Below are 27,999 nucleotides of genomic sequence, written 5' to 3' on the forward strand. Positions count from 1 at the left end.
GAAGTAGGTTTGGCCAGTAACTGAATTCATCCTTGAACATTATTTGACTCCTGCCTTTGACAGCTTTGATTGTACAGAAAGACGAAAGATTATGAAACATTTATTGATATTTAAAACAAGATTTATCTAAATAACAGATCACAAGCAATCACACAATATGGAGCTACACGCAATTGCAAAAGTAATGATTTAAACACTTCAATTACATAATTGTTCAGTTACTTTATTACATAGAATTTTTTAGCACAGAAACAGACCATTTGGCCCAACTGGTCTCTGCTCCACAAAAGCCTCCTCCCACCCTACTGCATGTCACTGCATATCTTTCCATTTCTTTTTCCCTCATGTACTTGCCTAGCTTCCTCTTAAAAGCACCTATTGCATTCACCTCAACTTCCACATGGTAGTGTTGGATGCAATTATGTTGTCACCAAAAACTTTTCCCCCTGAAAATTATGCCTTAAATATACCCCTTCCCTCAGAAAATGATCTAGCCATGGGCACCCCAACTGGTGAGAAATGTTATCATGCATGTTTTCTGGGTGAAAACCTGAGCGTAGATCTTACAAAGTTCAAAGCTTTGTGGTCTAGGAGTGTGTGTTGGGAAATTGGGTGGTTAAGTCATGTTGGAACCATCCTTACCAATTCCAAACATCTGTGAGCAAATTCCAAATGTGAATTCCCAGCCTGCAAAGCTCTGCTTTGGGAGCAGAGGTTCAGAAAATTTCCCTTATTTTTGATCTCATCTGATGTTTCCCCACCCATCTCCTGAAGCTGTTGCCTTCGCTGGAGTGTAGCTTCATAGCTATGAATATAATGCTCCACAAACAGCCATTCTCTCTTTCAGTCTGAATGTTGGTAGGTTTTGAGAGCATGGGGAGGGGGGTGGGGGGGTTGCTGGTGGGGATGTTGAGTGTGGAGGAGGTGCAGGAGTGAACAGCTGAGCCCTGCTCACTAGCCCAGATTATGAAGCTAATTATAGTCAGTCTAGCTGGGATCATCATACACCGTGGATAGAACCTGGGGTTTTCATGCTCTGCATTGTACAGTTGCTCAAAGGGCAGTACATTATTTGGAAGCTTTAATATTTTTAAGAGGATATGTTTTTACATTTTTGTAGGAGCTTTAGTTACCTTTTTGATATGATTCAACCATTGTAAAGTTTTTTTTAATTCACTTTCGGGATATGGGCAAGGCCACCATTTATTTCCCATCCCTAGCTGCCCTTGAGAAGCTGGGCTTTGAAGTATTGCAATACATGTGGTGAAGGTGCTCCCACAATGCTGTTAGGAAGGGAGTTCCAGGATTTAGATTCAGCGACGATGAAGAAACGATAATATATTTGGACTTGGCGCTGGTGGTGTTCCTAGGCACCTGCTGCCCTTTTCTTTCGAGATGGTGGAGATCGTGGGTTTGGGCGCTGCTATCCAAGAAGCTTTGTTTGGGTTTCCTTGAGAATTGAACCAATGAAGTTCTTAGAGTGTCCAATTACAATAAGAGCCACATCAATCTGGCGATCATCAAGTGTTCCTGCATTTTGATAATATTTTCATTAACTTCACGAGTACGCTATTCTTGCCAGGAAGGAGGAGGTCGATTTGTTTCATGAGACTTGTTTTTAAGTTGGCTTCTGTTTTTTATATTTAATCAAAATAAAGCATCAAAGCAACCAAAGCATGTTTTAATGAATATTCATTCAGCAGGCACTACTACCCCTACCAGTCCCAGCTCCACCCTTACCAATTGCAGCATTACCCTTACAAATTCTGTCATAATACTGCTCAGTCCCAGTACTCTGGTGAGCAAATATTGCAAGCAAGGCAATTTTTTTTTAAACTGGAAGATTCTGGTTAGTTTGTTGGCAGGCTCAGAATGATTCTGATGTCACTTTTCTCAGATACTCCAGAATAAAATCTCTGGCAAATAATGGGCTTGGAAAGTAATCACTGGATCATACATTTAATATTAGTAGCATATTTTCTGCTGCATTACTGGTGAACCTAGTCTTGTGTCAGGTATGTGTGTTCCTGCTCTAGGCAAATTCAACAATTATTGCTGTTTGTAAGTTGCTGTGATCATTCATAGATCATTGCAACATATTGTAAACTTCAGGCTCCAGGGCATATTTATATAGAGATAAGCTATGACCTTTGCTTATTAAAATAGTTTTTATTCATTCATGGGATGTGAGCCTCGCTGGTAAGGCCAGCATTTATTGCCCATCCCTAACTACCCTTGAGAAGGTGGTGGTGAGCTGCCTTTTTGAACTGCTGCAGTCCATGTGATGTAAATACACCAATAGTGCTGTTAGGAAGGGAGTTCCAGGATTTTGACCCAGCGAAAGTGAAACAACGGTGATATAGTTCCAAGTCAGGATGGTGTGGGACTTGGAGGGGAACTTGCAGGTGGTGGTGTTCCCATGCATCTGCTGCCCTTGTTCTTCTAATTAGTAGAGGTCATGAGTTTGGAAGGTGCTGTCAAAGAAGCCTTGGTGAGTTACAGCATCTTGTACATGGTACACACTGCACTAGTGGCAGAGGGAATGAATTTTTAAAATGGTAGATGGGGTGGCGATCAAGTTGGCTGCTTTGTCCTTGATGATGTTGAGCTTCTTGAGTGTTGTTGGAGCTGCACCATCCAGGCAAGTGGAGAGTATTCCATCACACTCCTGACTTGTGCCTTGTAGATGGTAGACAGGCATTGGGGAGTCAGGAGGTGAGTTACTCACCGCAGAATTCCCAGCCTCTGACCTGCTCTTATAGGCACAGTATTTATGTGACTAGTCCAGTTAAGTTTCTGGTCAATGGTAACCCCCAGGATGTTAATGATTAATTGGTTTGGTAAATCAATTTTTTAATAGGATTTGACAATCTTTTTTCTATTCTCCGCTTGCTTAATCAACTTTAGTTCAATTAAGAAACAATCTATTTTCTGAAACTGATTGGCTGAAATATCCTGCACAGCTTCATTCTCCAGACAAGTTCATAATGTTATGACCATCTATTGTCATTGGGAATTTAAAATGCTTCTATTTCATAATGACAGCTGTTTTAAATAATTCACAACATTACTACTTACCCCACCTCCCCTGCCCAACCTCCCCAACTGTATTTACAAATATTCTGAGACCAACCCCATATTCAGAACTTGCTTGATGAAAGAAATGTTCTTTGTTCTCACTGTTTAATGGCAACGACCTATTTTCATGCCCAATTTCCCATCATCCAAAGTTTTCGAGAGGTGCTCCAAATTCAGTCCCTAATGATGGACAAGCGAAGTTGGGTAAAATATTGGAATTCAAGTTTAAATGTTTGGGCTGCTTTGAGAATTCAATCACAGATTTCCAAGTCAGTGAATTCTTCACTCGTCTGTCCAATTACGATAAGATCGATGTTAATATTGAGATCATTATATGTTCCAGTTTATTATTTTAATAGTAGTTTCACAGTTACTTTGCTCTTATAATCAAATGCTGCGTTGGTCCAATTACTTCAGTCTCATTAAATTGCCCTTTCTTTTAGTTATTTGGTAGCTTCAGCCTCATTTTCTTCCTCTTCATATTCTTCTCCTTCAAGCTCTGCGGTAGCATCTTGGTATTGTTGGTACTCAGACACCAAATCATTGGTGTTGCATTCTGCTTCTGTGAACTCCATTTCATCCATACCTTCTCCTGTGTACCAATGCAGAAAAGCCTTCCTTCTGAACATGAGTGAGAACTGCTCAGAAATGCGCTTGAAGAGTTCCTGGATTGCAGTGTTATTCCCGATGAAGGTGGAAGACATTTTGAGCCCACGTGGTGGAATGTCACACACAGCTATTTTGACATTATTGGGAATCCACTCCACAAAATGGTTGCTGTTCTTGGATTGGACAGCTAACATCTGCTCATCTACCTCCCTTGTGGACATCCTGCCTCTGAAGATTGCTGCCACGGTCATGTATTTGCCATGGCGAGGATCACAGGCTGCCATCATGTTCCTGGGATCAAACATCTGCTGGGTAAGCTCCGGCACTGTCAGCGAACGATACTGCTGGCTACCGCGGGATGTCAATGGAGCAAAACCGGGCATGAAGAAATGTAGGCGAGGAAATGGGACCATGTTGACTGCTAGCTTCCTCAGATCTGCGTTGAGTTGACCAGGGAAACGCAGGGAAGTGGTGACACCACTCATAGTCATGGAAACCAGATGGTTCAGGTCACCATAGGTCGGTGTGCCCAGCTTCAAGGTCCGAAAGCAAATGTCATACAAAGCCTCATTGTCGATGCAGAAGGTTGAATCTGTATTCTCTATCAGCTGGTGGATGGACAAGGTGGCATTGTATGGTTCAACCACAGTGTCTGAGACCTTTGGTGAAGGCACAACGCTGAAGCTGTTCATAATTCTATCAGGATATTCCTCTCGGATTTTGCTCATGATGAGAGTGCCCATGCCTGAGCCTGTTCCTCCACCCAGTGAGTGTGTGAGCTGGAAGCCTTGTAAACAGTCGCAGCTTTCAGACTCATGCCTCATGATGTCTAGCACGTTTTCCACCAACTCAGCGCCTTCTGTGTAGTGACCTTTGGCCCAGTTGTTTCCAGCACCTGAATTACCTACAGCCGGGTGGGAGTGGGGTTTGGAAAAAAAAAGAGGGTATTTAAGATAAATTTTTTAAACTTTAAAAAAATGGAAATATGATAATGATTTGTGCCAGGAATTTCCTCAAGGATTCTCCTCATCAATTCTGACACCCAATGCCCACTAGATAAGAATCTGACACCCAGTGGGCACTGAATATTACTCTGATGCCCAGTGCTCACTGGATATGACTGTGACACCCAGTGGCTCCTGCATAAGACTGTGACGCTCAGTGCCAACTGGATAAGACTGTGATACCCAGTGCCCACTGGATAAGACTGTGATACCCAGTGCCCACTGGATAAGACTGTGATACCCAATGCCCACTGGATAAGAATCTGACACCCAGTGGGCACTGAATATTACTCTGATGCCCAGTGCTCACTGGATAAGACTGTGACACTCAGTGCCCACTGGATAAGAGTCTGATATCTAGTGCTCACTAAATAAGACTGTGACACTCACTGCCCAGTTTATTTGCTGTCTTCTCTTTGTTTCTGAACCTATCTGTATGTAGGACTGACTGCAGTTTCTCAGTAACATTGCTCTATTATAAATGGATAAACACACATTAGAAATGCACATCAATAGCTAAGCCTAAAAAATGGTTTACTTCTGAAGAATTTGTGAGACTTCACAGTGAGGAGGAAATCCACTGAGTCATTTATGACACAGAGGAGGCCATTCGACCCATCTGGTCCATGCCAGCTCTCCACGGAGCTATGTAGTCAGTCCCACTCCCCGGTTCTATCCCTGTAGCCCTGCAAGTCTATTTCTCTCAGGTGTCCATCAACTTCCTCTTGAAGTCATTGATCATCTATGCTTCCACCACCCTTGTGGGCAGCGAGTTCCAAGTCATTACCACCCGCTGCATATAAAAGTGCTTCCTCATGTTGCCCCTGCATCTTTTGCCAAAACTTTCAATCTGTGCCCCCTAGTTGAGGTTAGAGTTTAAAAATAGGGAAGTCCTGTTACAACTGTACGGGGTGTTGGTGAGGCCACACCTGGAGTACTGCATACAGTTTTGGTCCCTGTATTTAAAGAAGGATATACTAGCTTTGGAGACAGTTCAGAAAAGGTTCTCTAGGTTGATTCCTGGGATGAAGGGGCTGTCTTATCAAGAACGGCTAAACAGGTTAGGCCTTTATTCATTAGAGTTTAGAAGAATGAGAGGTGATCTTATAGAAACATCCAAGAGTTCAAGGGGGCTCTGCAGGGTAGATGTTGAGAAGATGTTTCCACTAGTGGGGGAATTTCGAACTAGGGGACATAATTACAGAGTAAGGGGGCACACATTTAAAACTGAGATGCGAAGGAATTTCTTCTCTCAGAGGGTGGTGAATCTCTGGAATTCTCTGCCTCAGAGAGTTGTGGAGGCTACGTCACTAAATGTATTTAAGGAGGAGGTAGATAGATTTTTGAAATCTCGGGGCGTCAAGGTTTAGGCAGAGCAGGCCCGAAAGAAGAGTTGAGGCCTGGGACAGATCAGCCGTGATCTTATAGAATGGCAGGGCAGGCTTGAGGGGCTGAATGGCCTACTCCTGCTCCTATTTCTTATGTTCTTACTCCTTGTACCATTTGTTAATGGGGACAGTTTTTCCTTGCCAAACTTGTCTAAGCCTGTCATAATCTTGTACACCTCTATTAAATCTCCCCTCAATCTCCTTTCTTCTAAGGAAAACAAACCCAGCTTTTCCAACCTAACCTTGTAACTACAATCCCCCATTCCTGGAGCCATTCTAGTAAATCTCCCTCTCAAGGGCCCTCACATCCTTCCTGAAGTGTGGTGACCAGAATTGGATGCAATATTCCAGTTGGAGCCTAAGCAGAGCTTTATAAAGATGCAGCATAACCTCCCTGTTTTTGTACTCAATGCCTCTATTTCTAAAGCCCAAGATCCCATGTGCTTTACTAACCCCTCTCTCAATATGGGCTGCCACCTACAAAGATCTATGCACGTGTACCCGAAGATCCCTCTGTTCCTGCACATTATTTAGGACTGTGCCACTATGTCTATATTGTGTTTCCCTAATCCTTCTGCCAAAATGCATCAGCTCACACTTGTCAGTATTAAACTCCATCTGCCACCTCTCTGTCCATTCTGCTTGCTTATCTATATCCTGTTGCAGGCGGCTCCTATCATCCTCACTATTTACCACACCTCCTAGTTTGGTGTTGTTAACCGTGGCGCGGAGTCAACTCCCCCTTGTCCCCTTTATTCCCTATACTCAGTTGATCCTAGCCGTCACGTGGGACTGAAGTTCTCTTAATTCAGGCTCAGACTGAGTGTTTGGGATATCGGATTTCAAGGGAGCCACCCTCCAGCTTAATCCACAGCTACAGTTAATGGCTTAGTACAAAGAGGAGGAACTCAGTCCTTTCTTTAACTATCAATTTACTTTATTCACCTTGTTGTACAATGTAAGAATAAGGCTTATACACTTAGTTAGACAAAAACATACAACTCCCACTGAGTTATACTGTTAATAACAAAACTAGCTAGAATTCATAAGCACACCCACTGGGTTCCTCTGACCTTTCCTGTCCTAGTCACAGAATACAAAGGATATTACCCGAAAAAGGGAGAGTTAACGCTGGCCAGGCGTTCCATTCTTTCTCTCTTTTCTACGTCGTTGCCGCGTCGCTCACGCAGGGTCTTCCACTTCCACGATGGTTGATCTCCGGAGTTTTTACTGGCTCTATGCCCAAAAAGCTCTATTCTTATCCTATTGCTTATCTCTGCAAATCTGAGCTGTGTCTTTCCGGTTGGCTTAAGCTTGCTCACCTCGTTCACAGCTTCTCTTAATTGGCCCAGGCCCAAAGACTCCGGTATCACACCGTGTCCAAATAAGGCCCTTTTCCTGTGTCCTTTTCTTTGTCTTGTCTCATAAAGTAATTAGTTCAAACTGGTTTTTACCAGCGCAGGCCAGTGTCCGAGCTCCAGGTTACTACAGGTCAAACAATCCCAGCAGTTTGTAACTGATTCTGTGTTTCTTACAGCCCCTGGCCAACAGTGTCGTCAGCAAATTGTGAGAATCTACTCTGTATTCCAAGATCCAAGTCATTTATATATAGCAAAAAATGCAGTGGTCCCAGCACTGACCCTTGGGGAACACCACTGTCTACCATCCTCCAGTCTGAAAAGTAACCATTTACTACGACTCGCTATTTTCTGTCCTTAAGCCAATTGGACACTGACCCTCCTATTCCATGAGCCTCAATTTTCTTAACCAGCCTTTTACATGGTATCTTATCAAACGCTTTCTTAAAATCCATACAAACAACATCCATAGCATTCCCTTCATCAACCTTCTCTGTTACTTCATCAATAAATCCAATTAGATTAGTCAAGCACGATCTGCCCTTTACAAATCCAAACTGGCTATCCTTAATTAACTCGAACCTCTCTAAACGTCCATTAATATTTTCCCTGATTATTGTTTCTGAAATCTTACCCACCACTGATGTTAAACTAACTGGCCTGTAGTTGCTAGGACTGTCCTTACACCCTTTCTTGAACAAGGGTGTCACATTTGCCACTCTCCAACCCTCTGACACCTCCCCCGTATCCAGGGAAGGTTATGGCAAGCCCTTCCACTGCCCTTACATCCCCATTTCCTTTAGCAACCTGGAATGCAAGGCATCCAGACCAGGTGACTTATCTACCCCAAGCATTGCCAGTCTTTTTAGTACCTCTGCCTCTCAATTTTTACCCTATCCATTGCCTCTACTCTCTCTGCTTCTACTGATATTTTGCCAGCCTCCATTTCCTTAGTGAACATTGATACAAAATACTCATTAAGTATATTAGCCTTGCCCTGCGCCTCTAAGCATATATTACCCTCTCTGTTCCAACTCTTTTTTAATTTAGGCTTTATGAGATCATACTGTACCAAAAATGAAGTTATCTGGTCTGAAGATCTGTCCAATGTGACTGCATCGGACACTGTCCATTGTTCCAGGCTCCAGGTCCACCAGTATTGCCCTGGGCACATATTTGTTACCTGAAGGAAACAAGATATGATTTAGTGACACAGTAAAATATGTTAAAATGTTTTTAAAAGTTCATCAAGGACAGTAAGTTTTAATGTTCATTTGGCGAAATAATGTGTGCCTCAGGCTTGGCAGGATGGGGGTTTGCCTGACAATACCAAAATCTCCTTACCCTTAGAAACAAAGGAACAGCAGGAGGCCATTCAGCCCTTTGAGCCTGTCCTGCCATTCAACTAGATCATGGCTAATTGGTATCTTAACTTCAGTATTGCTAAAAATAGAGACGTGTTGTCGAAGCTTTTTGTCTTGCACTCATCAGGACAATCCACAAGAATGACCTATGTAAAGAAAACAACAACTTACATGCATGAGAAGAGATTGCTGATTGGTTGGCAAGTGAACTCTGATTGGAAGAGGCATTGCCATGGAGAATGCAGCAGTGTATGGTGACTGACAGTTAACTGTCAAGGTTTGTTTGAAATTTAAACCAGGCAGCTTGACTCTGATTGGTCACAGCATTGCCCTGAGGAATGAACCAGCCAAATGGCTGTCACTTATTTTGTTCAGCTGGAACAGGTGTAATGTTTGTACATATTCTTTCTGTCTGCAAAGAACAGGGCCCTGCATATTAATATATGTAGCTTCCTGTACACACAAATGCACCACACTGCAAGCCCTACTGACAGTCTTAAATTGGTTTTCAATGTAATTCTTAACACACTGAGGATTATTTAGCAAATGTTGTCCAATCACAGAATCACATTTTGCATGCATGGGCTGGTTGGGTATGGCCTGTACCTTGCCCATTACGAACGCCATTGCATGAATCAGTATTCATTGAACTTATTTGGATCTGCAGCTGCGTGCAATAATTTCCTTACATGTCTTAACGGGCTCCATCCTGCACTCAAATTCACCTTTGAAATGGAGCAGCTCCCTTTCCTTGACGTACTAGTTGAGAAATCTGCCAAGGTCTATCACAAGCCTACCTTCACTGGTCAATACACACGTTGGGGTTCTTACAGTTCCATGCGCTATAAGTTTGGCCTTATCGGCATTCTCGTAAACAGGGCCTGAGCCATTTGCTCACCGTGCAAGCTTGATGCTGAACTCGGGCGAATCAAAGACCTCCTGTGTGACAATGGCTACCCTGATCAGATCATTTCTCGCTGTATATCGTGCAAACTTATGAATGGACCTAAGGCCATCTTTTTCGGTCCTGAAAAGTGCCCAGCCTACCTCACATTACTCTGGAAGGGAAATGTATCCTAAAAAACTTGAGCAACAGGTGAAGCTAGCTGTTTCATGCTGCTACTATGCAGTAGCAACACGTGTGGTGTTCGCCACTAACAGGATGCTGCCGTTAAGCCAAAAGGACATCCTGCCTATCACGCAAATGAGTAATGTGATATATGAATATCAATGCCAGTGTGATGCTAGGTATATAGGCCGTACAGCTCAAAGACTGGTGGATCGTATCAAACAACATGTCCCTTCTGCTGTCCGCAATGGCGAAGGTACGGGCCGTACCCAACCAGCCCATGCTTGCAAAACTCAAAACACAGTGTCCAACATTAGATGTGATTCCGCGATTGGACAACATTTGCTAGATTATCTACAGTATGCTAAGAATTACGCTGATAACCAATTTAAGATTGTCAGTAGGGCTTGCAGTGTGGCGCATTTGCGCATACTGGAAGCTACATATTTTAATACACACGGCCCTGTTCTTTGCAGACAGAAAGAATATGTACAAACATTACACCTGTTTCTGCTGAACAAAATAAGTGACAGTCATTTGCTGGTTCATTCCTCAGGGCAATGCCTTGACCAATCAGAGTCAAGCTTCCTGGTTTAAATTTCAAAAAAGCTTGGCAGTTAACTGTCAGTCACCGTAAACTGGTGCATTCTCCATGGCAATGCCTCTATCAATCAGAGTTCACTTGCCGACTCTCTTCTCCTGCAGTATAAGTTGTTGTTTTCCCTTATATTGGTTATTCTTGCGGATTGTCCTGATGAGTGCAAGATGAAAAGCTTCGACAACATGTCTCTATTTTTAGCAATACCCAAGTTTTGTACTACTAAACAACTATTTAGATTTGATTAGATTTAGAGATACAGCACTGAAACAGGCCCTTCGGCCCACCGAGTCTGTGCCGAACATCAACCACCCATTTATACTAATCCTACACTAATCCCATATTCCTACCAAACATTCCCACCTGTCCCTATATTTCCCTACCACCTACCTATACTAGTGACAATTTATAATGGCCAATTTACCTATCAACCTGCAAGTCTTTTGGCTTGTGGGAGGAAACCGGAGCACCCGGAGGAAACCCACGCACCACAGGGAGCACTTGCAAACTCCACACAGGCAGTACCCGGAATCGAACCCGGGTCCCTGGAGCTGTGAGGCTGCAGTGCTAACCACTGCGCCACTGTGCCGCCCACTTCATTTATCCATATTTTTTCCAAATCACTTGATATCCTTACTAATAAAATTCTCGCAATTTCAGTTTCTAAAATTTCTTTTGTCCCAACCCGCATAGCCATTTGGGGAGAGACTCCTAAATTTCCACTTTGCTTTGTGTGAAAAAACACTTCTTGATTTCACTCCTAAATGGCCCGGTACTAATCTTAAAACTGTGGACTCTTGTTTTGGAATCCCACACAAGAGAAAACAGCTTTTTTGTATCTATCAAATCCTTTTATCATTTCAATTAGATCAGCCCTCAGCTTAAACTCAGGGGAATACAAGCTAAGTTAATGCAACCTGTCCTCATAATTGAATCCTTTAAACCCTGGTATCAGTCTGATAAATCTGCACTGCACCCCTTCTGAGGCCAATATATCCTTCCTGAAATTCAGTGCCTAGAACTGAGCGAAGTGCTCCTGATGGTGTCTGTCCAAGGTTCTGTACAACTGAAACCTAATTTCCTCTGCGAGCACCACCCCATCCCCCACCCCCACCATGAGATAAAGGCAACTCCTATTCAGTAAAGTTTATATCATTTACATTTATTTACTTTTTAAGTCTATAGAGTTCAATGTCCAATTGTTGAAGTTCAGGTGTGAAGGGTTTACACAGTTGTAGGATAGTGCTCTATTTGCTGTTTTTATGTAGATAGCAATTTTAAACAGCTGTGTAAGGTTAACACACAACTGGAATATTGCATGACTGTTAATAATGTTATACTGAAATTTTCTCTATCACGAAGATCACTCTCATATCTTTGTTCAAACATGCTTGTCCCGTTCTGAAATGCTTATCTGAGCATCATACTCCTTGGAACCACCTTAGCATATTTTGGTCTTAGTGACAGCATTTCTCAGTGACAGTACTTTCATTAGCAGTACTCACTGATAGTATTACTGATCGATTGTAGTTCTTATTCATAACATTTCTCACTGACTGTACTTTCATTAGCAGTACTCACTGATAGTACTACTGATCGATTGTAGTTCTTATTCATAGCATTTCTCACTGACTGTACTTTCATTAGCAGTACTCACTGATAGTACTACTGATCGATTGTAGTTCTTATTCATAGCATTTCTCACTGACTGTACTTTCATTAGCAGTACTCACTGATAGTACTACTGATCGATTGTAGTTCTTATTCATAGCATTTCTCAGTGACAGTACTTTCATTAGCAGTACTCACTGATAATATTACTGATCAATTGTAGTTCTTATTCATAGCATTTCTCACTGACAGTACTTTCATTAGCAGTACTCACTGATAGTATTACTGATCGATTGTAGTTCTTATAGCATTTCTCACTGACAGTACTTTCATTAGCAGTACTCACTGATAGTATTACTGATCGATTGTAGTTCTTATAGCATTTCTCACTGACAGTACTTTCATTAGCTGTACTCACTGATAGTACTACTGATCGATTGTAGTTCTTATTCATAGCATTTCTCACTGACAGTACTTTCATTAGCAGTACTCACTGATAGTTATACTGATTGATTGTAGTTCTTATTCATAGCATTTCTCACTGACTGTACTTTCATTAGCAGTACTCACTGATAGTATTACTGATCGATTGTAGTTCTTATTCATAGCATTTCTCACTGACTGTACTTTCATTAGCAGTACTCACTGATAGTATTACTGATCGATTGTAGTTCTTATTCATAGCATTTCTCACTGACTGTACTTTCATTAGCAGTACTCACTGATAGTACTACTGATCGATTGTAGTTCTTATTCATAGCATTTCTCAGTGACAGTACTTTCATTAGCAGTACTCACTGATAGTATTACTGATCGATTGTAGTTCTTATAGCATTTCTCACTGACAGTACTTTCATTAGCAGTACTCACTGATAGTATTACTGATCGATTGTAGTTCTTATTCATAGCATTTCTCACTGACTGTACTTTCATTAGCAGTACTCACTGATAGTATTACTGATCGATTGTAGTTCTTATTCATAGCATTTCTCACTGACTGTACTTTCATTAGCAGTACTCACTGATAGTACTACTGATCGATTGTAGTTCTTATTCATAGCATTTCTCAGTGACAGTACTTTCATTAGCAGTACTCACTGATAGTATTACTGATCGATTGTAGTTCTTATAGCATTTCTCACTGACAGTACTTTCATTAGCAGTACTCACTGATAGTGTTACTGATCGATTGTTGTTCTTATAGCATTTCTCACTGACAGTACTTTCATTAGCAGTACTCACTGATAGTACCACTGATCGATTGTAGTTCTTATTCATAGCATTTCTCACTGACTGTACTTTCATTAGCAGTACTCACTGATAGTACTACTGATCGATTGTAGTTCTTATTCATAGCATTTCTCACTGACTGTACTTTCATTTGCAGTACTCACTGATAGTATTCCTGATCGATTGTAGTTCTTATTCATAGCATTTCTCACTGACTGTACTTTCATTAGCAGTACTCACTGATAGTATTACTGATCGATTGTAGTTCTTAAAGCATTTCTCACTGACTGTACTTTCATTAGCAGTACTCACTGATAGTATTACTGATCGATTGTAGTTCTTATTCATAGCATTTCTCACTGACTGTACTTTCATTAGCAGTACTCACTGATAGTATTACTGATCGATTGTAGTTCTTATTCATAGCATTTCTCACTGACTGTACTTTCATTAGCAGTACTCACTGATAGTACTACTGATCGATTGTAGTTCTTATTCATAGCATTTCTCAGTGACAGTACTTTCATTAGCAGTACTCACTGATAGTATTACTGATCGATTGTAGTTCTTATAGCATTTCTCACTGACAGTACTTTCATTAGCAGTACTCACTGATAGTGTTACTGATCGATTGTTGTTCTTATAGCATTTCTCACTGATAGTACTTTCATTAGCAGTACTCACTGATAGTACCACTGATCGATTGTAGTTCTTATTCATAGCATTTCTCACTGACTGTACTTTCATTAGCAGTACTCACTGAAAGTGTTACTGATCGATTGTTGTTCTTATAGCATTTCTCACTGACAGTACTTTCATTAGCAGTACTCACTGATAGTACTACTGATCGATTGTAGTTCTTATTCATAGCATTTCTCACTGACTGTACTTTCATTAGCAGTACTCACTGATAGTACTACTGATCGATTGTAGTTCTTATTCATAGCATTTCTCACTGACTGTACTTTCATTTGCAGTACTCACTGATAGTATTACTGATCGATTGTAGTTCTTATTCATAGCATTTCTCACTGACTGTACTTTCATTAGCAGTACTCACTGATAGTATTACTGATCGATTGTAGTTCTTATTCATAGCATTTCTCACTGACTGTACTTTCATTAGCAGTACTCACTGATAGTATTACTGATCGATTGTAGTTCTTATAGCATTTCTCACTGACAGTACTTTCATTAGCAGTACTCACTGATAGTATTACTGATCGTTTGTAGTTCTTAAAGCATTTCTCACTGACAGTACTTTCATTAGCAGTACTCACTGATAGTATTACTGATCGATTGTAGTTCTTATTCATAGCATTTCTCACTGACTGTACTTTCATTAGCAGTTCTCACTGATAGTACTACTGATCGATTGTAGTTCTTATTCATAGCATTTCTCACTGACAGTACTTTCATTAGCAGTACTCACTGATAGTACTACTGATCGATTATAGTTTTTATTCATAGCATTTCTCACTGACTGTACTTTCATTAGCAGTACTCACTGATAGTACTACTGATCGATTGTAGTTCTTATAGCATTTCTCACTGACTGTACTTTCATTAGCAGTACTCACTGATAGTACTACTGATCGATTGTAGTTCTTATTCATAGCATTTCTCACTGACTGTACTTTCATTAGCAGTACTCACTGATAGTATTACTGATCAATTGTAGTTCTTATTCATAGCATTTCTCACTGACTGTACTTTCATTAGCAGTACTCACTGATAGTACTACTGATCGATTGTAGTTCTTATTCATAGCATTTCTCACTGACTGTACTTTCATTAGCAGTACTCACTGATAGTATTACTGATCGATTTTAGTTCTTATAGCATTTCTCACTGTCAGTACTTTCATTAGCAGTACTCACTGATAGTACTACTGATCGATTGTAGTTCTTATTCAAAGCATTTCTCACTGATTGTACTTTCATTAGCAGTACTCACTGATAGTACTACTGATCGATTGTAGTTCTTATTCATAGCATTTCTCACTGACTGTACTTTCATTAGCAGTACTCACTGATAGTACTACTGATCGATTGTAGTTCTTATTCAAAGCATTTCTCACTGATTGTTTACCTCATGGAAAGCACTTCACTTTGATAATATTTTTCATTAGCAGTATTTTTTGTGACAGTGGTTGTCACTGAAAGTATAGTTCATCAATAATACATCTTGTTGATAATACTTCTCATTAATTGTACTTCTCATCAATAATACTGCTGATATAACTTCTCAGTACTAGTACTTCTCATTAGTAGTGCTTCTCACTAGTAGCGCTTCTCACTGGGCCACATGTAGCTCACGAGCACTGGCAATCTGTTCTGGGGTGTTGCCTCATTGGTGGATAACTCAATATCAGCAGCTTGAGATCTCTGCAAATCTACCAGGAACATTGATTTAAACGTTATTTCTGGTTGGTAAGATTCCAGGCTACCTGGATTGATACTGGTGTAACTTTGCTTCCTTATTTAAGCACAGAAAGTTCCCTCTAACCTGGGAATATTTCTCTGATTTCAGATGTAGTGTTCTAAATTGGCTGATGATTACAAACCATGTGTTTTGAAGTTCTGCAGACTTTTTTTCGTTTGCTACTAACTGCATTTAACAACACATGTCACAGTACACACGTAAGTGGCTCACAAAGACAATACGCTGGGACGCTCCTTTCTAAGTGGTAAATTATGAAAGAAAACTAGCGCAAAATATAAAAACGGATAGCAAAAGCTTCTATAGGTCTATAAAAGGGAAGAGAGTAGTTAAAGTGAATGTTGGTCCTTTGGAGGATGAGACTGGGGAGTTAATAGAAGGGAACACAGAAATGGCAGAGACACTAAATCAGTATTTTGCCTCAGTTTTCACAGTGGAGGACACTAGTACCATCCCAATAGTAACAGGAAATGCAGAGGTTATAGAAAGGGAGGAACCTAGAATAATCATCATCACTAGGGAAAAAGTACTGAGCAGACTATTGGGATTGAAGGCAGACAAGTCCCCAGGGCCTGATGGCCTACATCCTAGGGTCTTAAAGGAAGTGGCAGTGGAGATAGTGGATCCATTGGTTATAATATTCCAAAATTCTCTGGATACAGGAAAGGTTCCAGTGGATTGGAAAAAAGCTCATGTAACACCCTTATTCAAAAAAGAAGGGAGGCAGAAAGTAGGAAACTATAGACCAGTTAGTTTAACATCTGTCATTGGGAAATTGTTAGAATCCATTATTAAGGAAATAATAACAGGACAATTAGAAAGTCAAAACACAATCCATCAGTGTCAGCATGGTCTTATGAAGGGTAAATCATGTTTGACTAATTTGCTAGAGTTCTTCGAAGCTGCAACAAGCAAAGTGGATAATGGGGATCCTGTAGATGTAGTATATCTGGATTTCCAGAAGGCATTTGATAAGGTGCTGCACAAAAGGTTAATACACAAGGTAAGTCCACATGGGGTTAGGGGCAATTTATTAATTTATTAGCTTGGATAGAGGATTGACTAACCAACAGAAAACAGAGAGTCGGAATAAATGGGTCTTTTTCTGGTTGGCAGGATGTAACTAGTGGGGTGCCACAGGGTTCGGTCCTCAGTCCCCAACTATTTACAATCTATATAAATGACTTGGATGCAGGGATAGAGGTACTACAGCCAAATTTGCAAATGACACTAAAATATGTGGGACAGTAAGTTGCAATAAAGAAATAAGAAATCTACAAATGGATATGGATAGATTAGATTAATGGGCCAATCTTTGGCAGATGGATTTTAATGTGGATAAGTGTGAGGTTATCCATTTTGGTCGGAAGAATAGAAAGGCAAATTATTATCTAAACGGAGAGAAACTTCAGAGTGCTTCGGTGCAGAGGGATCTGGGTGTCTTCATGCATGGATCGCAGAAAGCTAGTTTTCAGGTACAGCAGGTGATAAGGAAGGCAACTGGAATTTTGGCATTTATTGCTAATGGAATAGAGTATAAAAGTAGGGAAGTGTTGCTGCAACTGTACAAGGCATTAGTGAGACCGCACCTGGAGTATTGCGTACAGTTTTGGTCCCCTTACTTGAGGAGGGATGTAGTTGCATTGGAGGCAGTTCAGAGGAGGTTCACTAGATTGATGTCTTATGAAGAGAGATTGAGCAGTTTAGGCCTTTACTCTCTAGAGTTTAGAAGAATGAGAGGAGATCTAACTGAGGTGTATAAAATGATTAAGGGGATTGACAAAGTAGACATAGAGAGGATGTTTCCTCTTGTGGGGCAATCTAGGTCATAGTTTTAGGATAAGGGATAGCAGATTTAAAACAGAGATGAAGAGAAATTACTTCTCTCAAAGGGTCATGAATCTGTGGAATTCACTACCCCTGAATGCAGTGGATGACGGGACATTGAGTATATTTAAGGAGGACATAGACAGATTTTTAATTAGAAATGGGTTGAAGGGTTATGGAGAACGGGCAGGAAAGTGGAGTTGAGGCCGAGATGAGATCAGCCATGACCATATTGAATGGCGGAGCAGGCTCGAGGGGCTGAATTGCCTACTCCTGCTCCTAGTTCTTATGTTCTTACCGTGTGCCTCATTGAAGTACACATTGATCCTCTGAAGTTGGAGATCCGAGTCCCCAACGTAATTCCCTTTGATGTCAATTCCATGTTCCTCACTAATTACTTCCCAGAACTGTCAACACAGAAAATGAGTAGTTGTATTAAAGACAAACAGGTACATAGCAACATCATAAACAACATACGCTCAAAAAATTGTGCCAACATTAACTTGTCCAAATAAACAGATAACCAGATATGGAGGATTTGGGGGGGTGGTGTGCAAAGTCATAGTCTGTGAGCCAGTGTTAGACCTAGCATGTTGATAGACTCATTTAGAATTTTATTACCTTCGTTTTGAGGATGGGAGCATTGCTGACATTTATTATTCATCCCTCATAGCCTTTGAGAAGGTGGTGATGAAGCCTTCTTCTTGGGGTTAAGGTGCTCCCATACTGCTCTGAGGTAGAGAGTTCCAGGTTTTTGACCCAGTGACAATGAAATATATATTTGTGATATATTTCCAAGTCAGGATGGTGTATGACTTGGAGGGGAACTTGAAGGTGATGGTGTTCCCATGCACCTGTTGCTGTTATCCTTCTAGGTAGTGATGATCGCAGGTTTGGGAGGTGCTGCTGAAGAAGCCTTTGGTGAGTTTTTATAGTGCATCTTGTCGATAATAAACACTATAGGCAGGGTGGAGGAGTTGGATGTTTAGGTAAGCGTATGAGGTGCTGATCATTGATGGGGAAAACCTTGCTCATAAGAGAGGGAACTGTCTTAAGGACAGCATGGAATGGGTCTTTGGTTGTAGATCCACTCAAGAATCAGGGAGGATTGAATGGAAGAGCAAACAAGAACAGGGAAGAGATGAGAGAGACACTTACATCCAGAGGACAAACTGGGTGGAAAAGAAGGTTGAGGCAATTGGGATCATTGTTCTGGAAGAGACAGTATTAAGACCGAGGCAGGAGGAGTGCACTGTTTATTCTAGTTCCACTTCTCCACGGGTCACAACATAACGATACGGTCAATGATAGACTCTATATTTTTATCCCAGAATAAATCACACCAACCAGGTTTTTTTAATAAGCAACAAAATTATCAGCTTATTATAAAACAAATCTTTAACCAGTAATGAAGTTAAGCATAAACACACAGATTGAAATATTAAATTTCCCTTTTTACCTTAGCCCCTCATACTCATACACACACATACCGGTTAATCAGAAAAAATAAAGGGATTGTTGATTTTAGAGCCCTATTACAGACAAAAGAAACACGGGCTGAATACTTGCTCATTCATGAAGAAACAGCAGATGAGATATGTTGTGTTCCAAAACTGGCATACAGCCTGACCTCCGGGTACACGTAGATGGATCAGTGGGATCTTTTAGAACAGTTCTTTTCAGGCGGCGTTGAGAATTAATTTAGCAGTCTTTTTTTCAAAGACAGGAGACGAGAAGAGTTGACACACTGAACTTCTCAGGGTCTTTTAGAGAGGTGCTGGAAAGCTGAGCTGGGTTGTGGTCACTCCTTTCTTGGGAATTCTCTTCTCTCCTTGTTTATCCAGTTCAATCCTAACTCAAAACAATTCAAAAGCGAAACTGACAATAGGAAGTCAACCTTTTGACCTTCATCAATCTTGACCTGTCACTTCTTTGTAAACAACTCCAGGTGTCAAAAGTTCTCTGTTGTTTATTGAGCTGGAAGTCAGGTGGTTTACCAGACAGGCTTGTTGTTGCTGTAAGTGAAGTGGCTTCTGGAAAGGCTGGTTTTCCTCACATGACCTCTCAGTGCCCCTTTTAAAAAACATTTCCAGGGACTGTTTTTCAAAGTCAAGTGGCCTTTACATGACCCCCTTTGAAAACCCCAAAGTTTAACATTTCTTCAATTTTTCAAAAATAAATCCTCAAAAAATATATTTAACAAAACACAGAGGCACTTTCATAACAACAGTTATGGTTGGGCCTGGCAGTGGGTGCCTGATTTGATGTGTGTTTTGTTGATAAATCTCTGTAAAAAAATACACTTACATGCTGTCACGGACCTGTAATTATTTTTCTTCTCAGATTAAAAACAGTGTGTGTGCCTTTAAGACTTTGTTAAAAGTAGTGCACCTTTAAGGGAGAAAGTTCTGGAATTTCTGGAGACACAGTGTACCAGCTGCATTTTTTGTTACCCTGAGCAACAGCAGGAGGGAGCGAGGTCACATGATGCAATATGTCCACATGGCTGTGTGTGGAACTGGCAGAAAGCGGCTGTTTTATTCTCTCTCAGAAAAATTCTACAAGGTGCTACAAGCCAAGTTAATTCCCTAAGTAAAGAAGAAAAGCTTTTCTTTTTCAAGAAATTATTTGTATCGCTGTTTAATGCCTACTGCAGCCAAAGATTTGAATGTCTATCTTCTGAAGGACTATTTTCATCAAATCCGGATGAAGACTTCGAGTGACCATTTCCACATTAGAAGACCTCATCCATCAGGAACGTAACCTACAAATACTTTCTTATTTTATTTATTCTTAAGAAATAGTTAATTTTAAAAAGTCCACTTTTTAAAACCAGTTACTGTTAGTTTAACTGTGTGTGTGTGTGAATGCGGGAGTCAGATTAAAATAAGAAGTTAGAATGTCTTTAGACTTGGGTTTATCTTAATAGTGTTTAAGATTTAGTTTTCTAATAAATAGTTAATTTGTTGTTGTCTAAAAATACCTGGTTTGGTCTGTTTCATTCTGGGGTTACTAGAGTGTTTCAGTTGGCTGTTTTTTCCAATTGGGTGTGAAAGTTTAAGTAATATGCTGTGACCTATGGAGTGATGGGACTGAATTAACAGTGCATTGCTCCTGCCGCGGTCGTAACATATTTAATTGGGCTGCTTGTTCTGGGATCAGAATCAGATTAATTGGGGGGACTTGCATTTGGAATCATATTCATTACTCATCTCTGGAATAACATGTAAATTGGGGTCTTGCGTCTGGCATCATATTAATTGCTCTCGCGTCTGGGATCATATTAATTGGAAACTCGATTGTGGGGACCCAAATCTAACGGCAATTATAAAAAATAAAAAGAACCAGGTTTCTTGTGTAATGAGGTAGTCTATACCATTGTAATGGCATTAGCAGTTGCAGCAGAGTTTCTGGGAAAGGCGAATGTATCCCTCAGTGACTTGATAACTTTAACTAAGAATAAACTAAAAGAATTGGTGACAAGATTGGCGTTAGAATTGAAACCAGGTGCCAAAAAAGCAGTGATAATTGACCTAATAGCCCATCATCTGGAATTAGAAGAAGAAGAAGACGAGGAACAAGAAGGTAGTAAGTCAGAGAATGATGCAGTAGAATTAACTAAGATTGTTAGAAAAGAAAAAACTGGAACTTGAACAAGAAAAAGAAATAGCAATAAGAAAACTTGAGGCTGTAAAAGAATTAAGAAAACTTGAACTTGAAAAAGAGGAAAGGCAGAAAGAGAGGGAATTTAGGCTAAGAGAGATGGAATTAAGACTCCAGGGAAAATTCGGGTCAGGAAGAATCTGAATTCAGCCCAGGACCCAGCGAAAAGCTGTTTGAATTTATACAAACTCTTCCTAAGTTTGAGGAAAGGGACGTAGAGGCATTTTCATTTCTTTTGAAAAAATAGCCAAACAGATGAAATGGCCGAAGGAAAGCTGGACCATGCTTATGCAAAGCAGGTTGGTAGGCAGAGCTCATGAAGTTTAAGCCATGCTTCCTGAAGAGGCTCTGCAGATTATGAGATGGCAAAAAAAGGCTATTCTCATTGTGTATAAGTTAGTTCCTGAAGCTTACCGTCAGAAGTTTCGGAATTTACAGAGATTGGCTGGGCAGACATATGTAGAATTTGAGAGGGTGAAGCAAATTAAATTTGACTGTTGGATATGGGCATTAAAGATAGAAACCACATATCAGAACCTTTAAGAGTTGATTCTCTTGGAGGAATTTAAAAACTCCATTCCTTCAGTAGTGAGAACTCATGTAGATAACCTTGAAGTTTTGAAAGCTAGGCAAGCAGCGGAAATTGCTGATGATTTTGAGTTGTGAATAAACCAAAACCTTTTGTCTGGCACCCACCATAAACCCGAGAAGGATAGAAAGTGGGAGAGTGAAAGGAAGGCAAGTAGCCGGGGACAAGAAGGAACAGCTGGGAATGCCCCAGGATCACCTCCTCAGGTCAGAAAGGAAGGTGCTGAGGGTAGAAGTGAGGTTCGCAAGCCAAAGTGTTATCATTGCCACAAAACGGGTCATCTTCGTTCAGAATTCTGGAAATTGCGAGGTAAACCCACAGGACTTGTTGGGGTACACAAAGCAAATGAAGAGGAAAAGACTCTGACTGAGAGTACAGCAGACCAGGCTAAAGCTTTGACGACACCTGTAAAACCAGATACAAAAACAAAAGAGTGTAGAGGTTAAGAATAAGATACCCGAAAGTTATAATGAACTTTTGTCAAAAGGGAAATTAACTCCATATCCTGTAAGTGAGGCAGAAAAACCCATCATTGTACACAGGGATACAGGAGCAACCCAAACACTCTTGCTGGGGAAAGATATAACATTTCCACCAGACAGTGCCTTGAATGCTAAAGTTTTAGTTAATGTAATTGGCGGGGAGTATATACCCGTACCTTTATATAAAGTATGCCTGGAAAGTGACTTAATATCTGGGATGGTAACTGTAGGAGTTATCCACAGTTTGCCCGTAGGGGGAATTGATCTACTCCTAGGAAATGATTTGATGGGATCAAAAGTATAGACTAGACTGATGAAAGGTCACTGACCTGAAATGTTAACTCTGTTTCTCTCGCCACAGATGCTGCCAGACATGCTGAGTATTTCCAGCACTTTTTGTTTTTATATCTGAAACCTTATTTGGGGATGTAGATAATTCAAATGAGATGTTTAACAGATTTTCTATCATTGCAGCACAGCAAGCTGATCCAGCGATATACCAAATAGGTCTGACAGAAGCTGAGGCAAAAGGAGTTCCGGAAGGCTATTATATGGCACACGGGGCTTTGAATAGGAAATGGAGACTGTCTCATAGGCCTGCAAACGAGACTGGACAGTTGTTGAACAGATAGTGGTACCACCTAAATATCGCCAGGGATTATTAAGGTTAGCACATGACATTCCTTTTGCAGGACATAGGGGAATTCGGAAGAGCAAATCACACATAAGCCAACATTATTACTGGCCACGTTTTACAAAGGATGTGAGACAATTTTGTAGGACATGCCATACATGTCAAATGGTGGGAAAATCGCAACCTACCATAAAACCAGCACCCCATACCAGTTCCCATACCAGTGATTGAGGAACCATTTAGCATGGTATTGGTAGACTGTGTAGGATCCTTGCCAAAAACAAAAGTGGGACATCAATACATACTTACTATCATGGATTTGGCAACTCAAATTTCAGAAGCCATTCCTTTGAGGACAATTACTGTTAAAATAGTAGTAGAAAGGTTAACCCAATTCTTTACGAGATATGGGTTACCACTTGAAATTCAATCAAACCAAGGTTCTAATTTCTTGTCTAAGATATTTCAAGAAGTCATGAGCAATTTGGGGATTAGACAGTTGAAACCTTCAGCATATCACCCACAGTCACAGGGAGCTTTAGAGAGATACCACCAAACTCTCAAAACAATGAATTGAACATATTGTCACGAATATCCATATGACTGGGATAAAGGACTAGACTTTCTTTTATTGCCACCAGAGACTTACTGAATGAGTCTACAGGCTTCAGTCCTTTCGAACTGGTTTACAGACATGAAGCAAGAGGTCCTCTAAAACTCAGAAAAGACAGATTCTTGGAACAAAAGAATGAATCTTCAATACTAGACGATGTATCTGTGTTCCGGGAAAGGCTCATGAAAGCTTGCGGTGTAGCTCAGGAACACTTTAAAGCATCCCAAGCCAATATGAAAAAATGGGCAGACTAGAATGGAAAAGCCCATGATTTTTAACCAGCGGATGAAATACTGATGTGTTACCATTACAGGGAGAACCATTAAAAGCACGGTTCAGTGGCCCATATAGAGTGATCAAAAGAGTGGATAATGCAGATTACTTGATTGACACCCCTGATCGCCGGAAGAAGAACCAATTGTGTCACATTAATATATTAAAGCAATATTATCGCAGGGAGGAGGATAAGCCAGTACATGTATGTCAGGTAATGGGCACTGTTGAGAAGGAAAAGGATAGTGAGGATGAGGCAGAAGCAGGCCTGGAAAATTCTCTGATTGAACCTCCAACTGTCAGATTAGCGAATACAGAATGACTAGGAAAATTGGACAACTTGCTTTTGCACTCAGAGGCAAAACAACATGAAGATCTAACCAGGCTTTTCAAAACATTTAAAAGAGTTTGCAGGGATAAGTCGGGATGTACAATCTTAGCCACACATGATGTGGATATAGGGGGAACTGTTCCTTTAAAACAACAATCCTACTGCTTAAGTCCAGACAAACAAACCCAAGTGAAAGCAGAAATCCAGTACATGCTGGAAAACAATTTGATTGAACCTAGTCAAAGTGGTTGGAGTTCACCAATAGTTCGAGTATCTAAACCTGACAGGTCAACCCGATTTTGTATAGATTATAGAAAAGTCAATGCGGTAACGAAGGCAGACTCCTACCCAATTCCGTGTTTAGAAGACTGTATTGACAGAGTGGGCAGTGCTAGGTTTCTCACCAATATCGACTTGTTAATGGAATACTGGCAAGTTCCTTTGAGTCCTTGAGCCAAAGAGATATCAGCTTTTGTCACACCTAACAGTCTTTATCAGTGCTGGGTGATGCCATTTAGGCTAAAGAATGCCTCAGCCACTTTTCAAAGATTAATTAATCAGGTGTTCCCAACTGTTTTAGTGTATCTCAATGATGTAGTAACATACAGTAACACTTGGCAAGAACACTTAAACCAGCTAAAAATTCTGTTTAAATCTTACAAGCCGTGGACTTGGTGATAAATCTGGCAAAAAGCGAATTCGGAAAAGCAAGAGTAACTTACCTCGGACACATAGTGTGTCAAGGACAGGTAATGCCAAAAACGGCAAAGATACAAGCCTTAGTAGAGTTCCCTATTCCTAAATCTAAACGGGAAATAATGAGGTTTTTAGGGATGTCCGATTCTTATAGGACATTTGTATGGAATATTTGGATTGTTGCTGTTCCATTAACCAACTTGCTACAAAAAAAAAACAAAGTAGTATGGTCAGATGAATGCCAGGCAGCTTTTGAAAAGCTAAAGGCAATCTTAACTAACGAACCAGTGTTGGCTGCTCCAAATTTCGCTAAACCCGTTAAAATAGCGATCGATGCGAGTTACCTGGGGGTTGGTGCAGTCCTATTGCAGGATGAGGAATCGGGCATAGAGAAGCCAGTAGGGTATGGTGTTTCATTTCACCAAGGGCGGAGGTGTCACGGACCTGTAATTATTTTTTTTCCTCGGATTAAAACAGTGTGTATGCCTTTAAGGCTTTGTGAAAAACAGTGCACCTTTAAGGGAGAAAGTTCTGGAATTTCTGGAGACACAGTGTACCAATTGCATTTTTTGTTACCATGGGCAACAGCAGGGGAGATAGAGGTCACGTGATGCAATATGTCCACATGGCTGTGTGTGGAACTGGCAGAAATTGGCTGAAACCAGTGAGTTCTGAAAGACTTTCCAGCAAAGTGAACTGAAGAAAGGAACTGTTTTATTCTCTCTCAGAAAAATTCTACAAGGTGCTACAAGCCAAGTTAATTCCCTAAGTAAAGAAGAAAAGCTTTTCTTTTTCAAGAAATTACTTGTATTGCTGTTTAATGCCCACTGCAGCCAAAGAGTTGAATGCCTATCTTCTGAAGGACTACTTTCATCAAATCTGGACGAAGACTTCGAGTGATCTTTGACCATTTCACATTAGAAGACCTCATCCATCAGGAACGTAACCTGCAAAGACTTTCTTATTTTATTTATTCTTAAGAGACAGCTAATTTTAAAATCTCCACTTTTTGAAACCGGTTAACTGGTAGTTTAACAGTGAGTGTGTGTGAATGTGGGAGTTAGATTAAAATAAGAAGTTATAAGGTCTTTAGACTTGGGTTTATCTTAATAGTGTTTAAGATTTAGTTTTCTAATAAATAGTTAATTTGTTGTTGTCTAAAGATACCTGGTTTGGTCTGTTTCATCCTGGGATTACTAGAGTGTTTAAGTTGGCTGTTTTTCCAATTGGGTGTGAAAGCTTAAATAATATGCTGCATCCTGTGGAATGACGGGACTGAATTAACTTTGCGTTGCTCCCAACGCAGTCGTAACAATGCACACATACGCGCACACATATCCGCCCACACACATACACCAAATCAGACACACATATACACGCACACCCATACTACACAAACACAAAGCCACATGCACATATATACACACATACCACACTCACATCCACACACACACTCACTCACACACACATAAACACTCACATACACACACACCCACACAAATACACACATACATTGACACATAGATGCATTTAAGTGGAAACTAGATAAACACATGGTGGAGAAAGGAGTGGAAGGATATGCTGATATCGTTAGATGAAGGGGGAGGGAGGAAGCTTGTATGGGGCATAAACACTGGCATGGACCAGTTGGGTCAAATGGCCTGTTTCTGTAATGTAAATTGTATGTAATTCTATGTACACACACACATACATGAACACCTGCAAACCACACAACTATATACACATCCACACACACATACCCACTAGCCATACACATATACATCTACATACACACATAGATGTACACACACACCCACACACACAAAGAAACCCACCCACACACAGAAATGGACCCAAACACACCCCCACATACTCTCACATATACACACACTCACATACACAGCCACAACACATACACACACATCCACACACAATGGACCATTTATCATGTATCAGCTTAGACAGTGAATATTAACAGACTATTTGACAGTGGGAACCATTTGAGGCCAAATTAGCTAACACAGTACACAGTGTATATGGAATCTCTATTAGTCAGTAAACGATAGGCAGTGGATTTATCCACTTACTGATGAGGAGCTGGTTGCTGTTTCCATTTGCATCTCTGACTCCAGCTCTTATTGGATAAATGTCCCTGACAGGAGGTTGCAGCAAAACAGTAAACATAGCTGAAAGGCATTTCAGGGAAATCCCCACACCCATTACTGCCGTTATCTAGTTGCCACACTCCACTATCCATATTGACCACCCTGCAGGACATTTACATTTTAAAAGGTTGCATCATTTGATGTACCAGTTCTACACAGAGAAATTCACGATAATACAGACACTTAATCAGCTTGAAATGAATTTTTTTTTCTAAGCTATACAACATCAAATATTACAAATATTAGTTCTCTTAATATTTTCCAATTATCTGAGTACAATACATTTTGTTGCTGTAAAACACCTGTATTGTTTTATGCTCTTTTATCAAGACACACTTATAAAGCATCCACCTCTCAGAACCATCTCAATGTGATTCACGTACAGTACATGTTGTTAGGTGTATATACATGGCAATAAGATGAATGAGTAGTTAACCTGTTTTTGGTTGACAAAATGTTGGTTAGGACTCCAATCTTCAAAGAGTGATGTGGGATCTTTCAACATCTACTCTTGATCATGGCCTTGGTTTAATGTCTCATCTGAAATATGGCACCTCTGACAGTGCAGCACTGGAATGTCAGCCTAGATTATGCACTCAAGTCTCTGGAATGGGACTTGAGGCTGTAATTTACTGACTTAGAGGCAAGAGGCGAGACCCACTGAGCCACAGCTAAAACATGAACCAGGTTCACTTGGCCAAGCCAAATGTCTATCCAACTGCACAATTCAGTGCCCACAGGAGAGCAGGGGAGACAATTCACAAATAAGATAAAACCCCACAGTAACCTGAAATCTAAACTGCACTTACCTTGGCCCCAATTTGGTTACCACACTGTCCAATCTGAATATGCACTATCTCACGCATCCTGACAAGTTCCCAGCTGTGGAGTCTTTAAATTGCCGATGATTTAAAGTCCTGACTGCCTGTTACCTCCTCAGCAACAGCTGTCAGTCGCAGTTCTGGGAAAAATTAT

General features: G+C 40.6%; 1 protein-coding gene across 1 annotated transcript; it reads right to left on the reverse strand.

The window, feature by feature from the left end:
- Window positions 1-87: 87 nt before the first annotated feature.
- tubb1 (tubulin, beta 1 class VI) lies at window positions 88-27,999 on the reverse strand. The gene is made up of 4 exons (XM_068048049.1): window positions 27,834-27,999; window positions 17,877-17,985; window positions 8,510-8,620; window positions 88-4,591 (listed from the first exon to the last, which is right to left on the reverse strand). Exons 1-4 carry the CDS (start codon window positions 27,888-27,890, stop codon window positions 3,522-3,524), a joined length of 1,347 nt encoding a protein of 448 aa, XP_067904150.1. The 5' UTR covers window positions 27,891-27,999; the 3' UTR covers window positions 88-3,521.

This window comes from Heterodontus francisci, chromosome 16 (genome assembly GCF_036365525.1).
Source record: "Heterodontus francisci isolate sHetFra1 chromosome 16, sHetFra1.hap1, whole genome shotgun sequence".
In the NCBI taxonomy this organism is placed as follows: Eukaryota; Metazoa; Chordata; class Chondrichthyes; order Heterodontiformes; family Heterodontidae; genus Heterodontus; species Heterodontus francisci.

Excerpts from the sequence above, each read along its gene's own strand:
- tubb1 (XM_068048049.1), bottom strand. The coding sequence starts at position 27,890 with ATGCGTGAGATAGTGCATATTCAGATTGGACAGTGTGGTAACCAAATT. Across the intron at positions 17,986-27,833 it reads GTAACCAAATTGGGGCCAAG|TTCTGGGAAGTAATTAGTGA; the intron begins GTAAGTGCAGTT and ends CTGTGTTGACAG. Across the intron at positions 8,621-17,876 it reads GTACTTCAATGAGGCACACG|GTAACAAATATGTGCCCAGG; the intron begins GTAAGAACATAA and ends TGTTTCCTTCAG.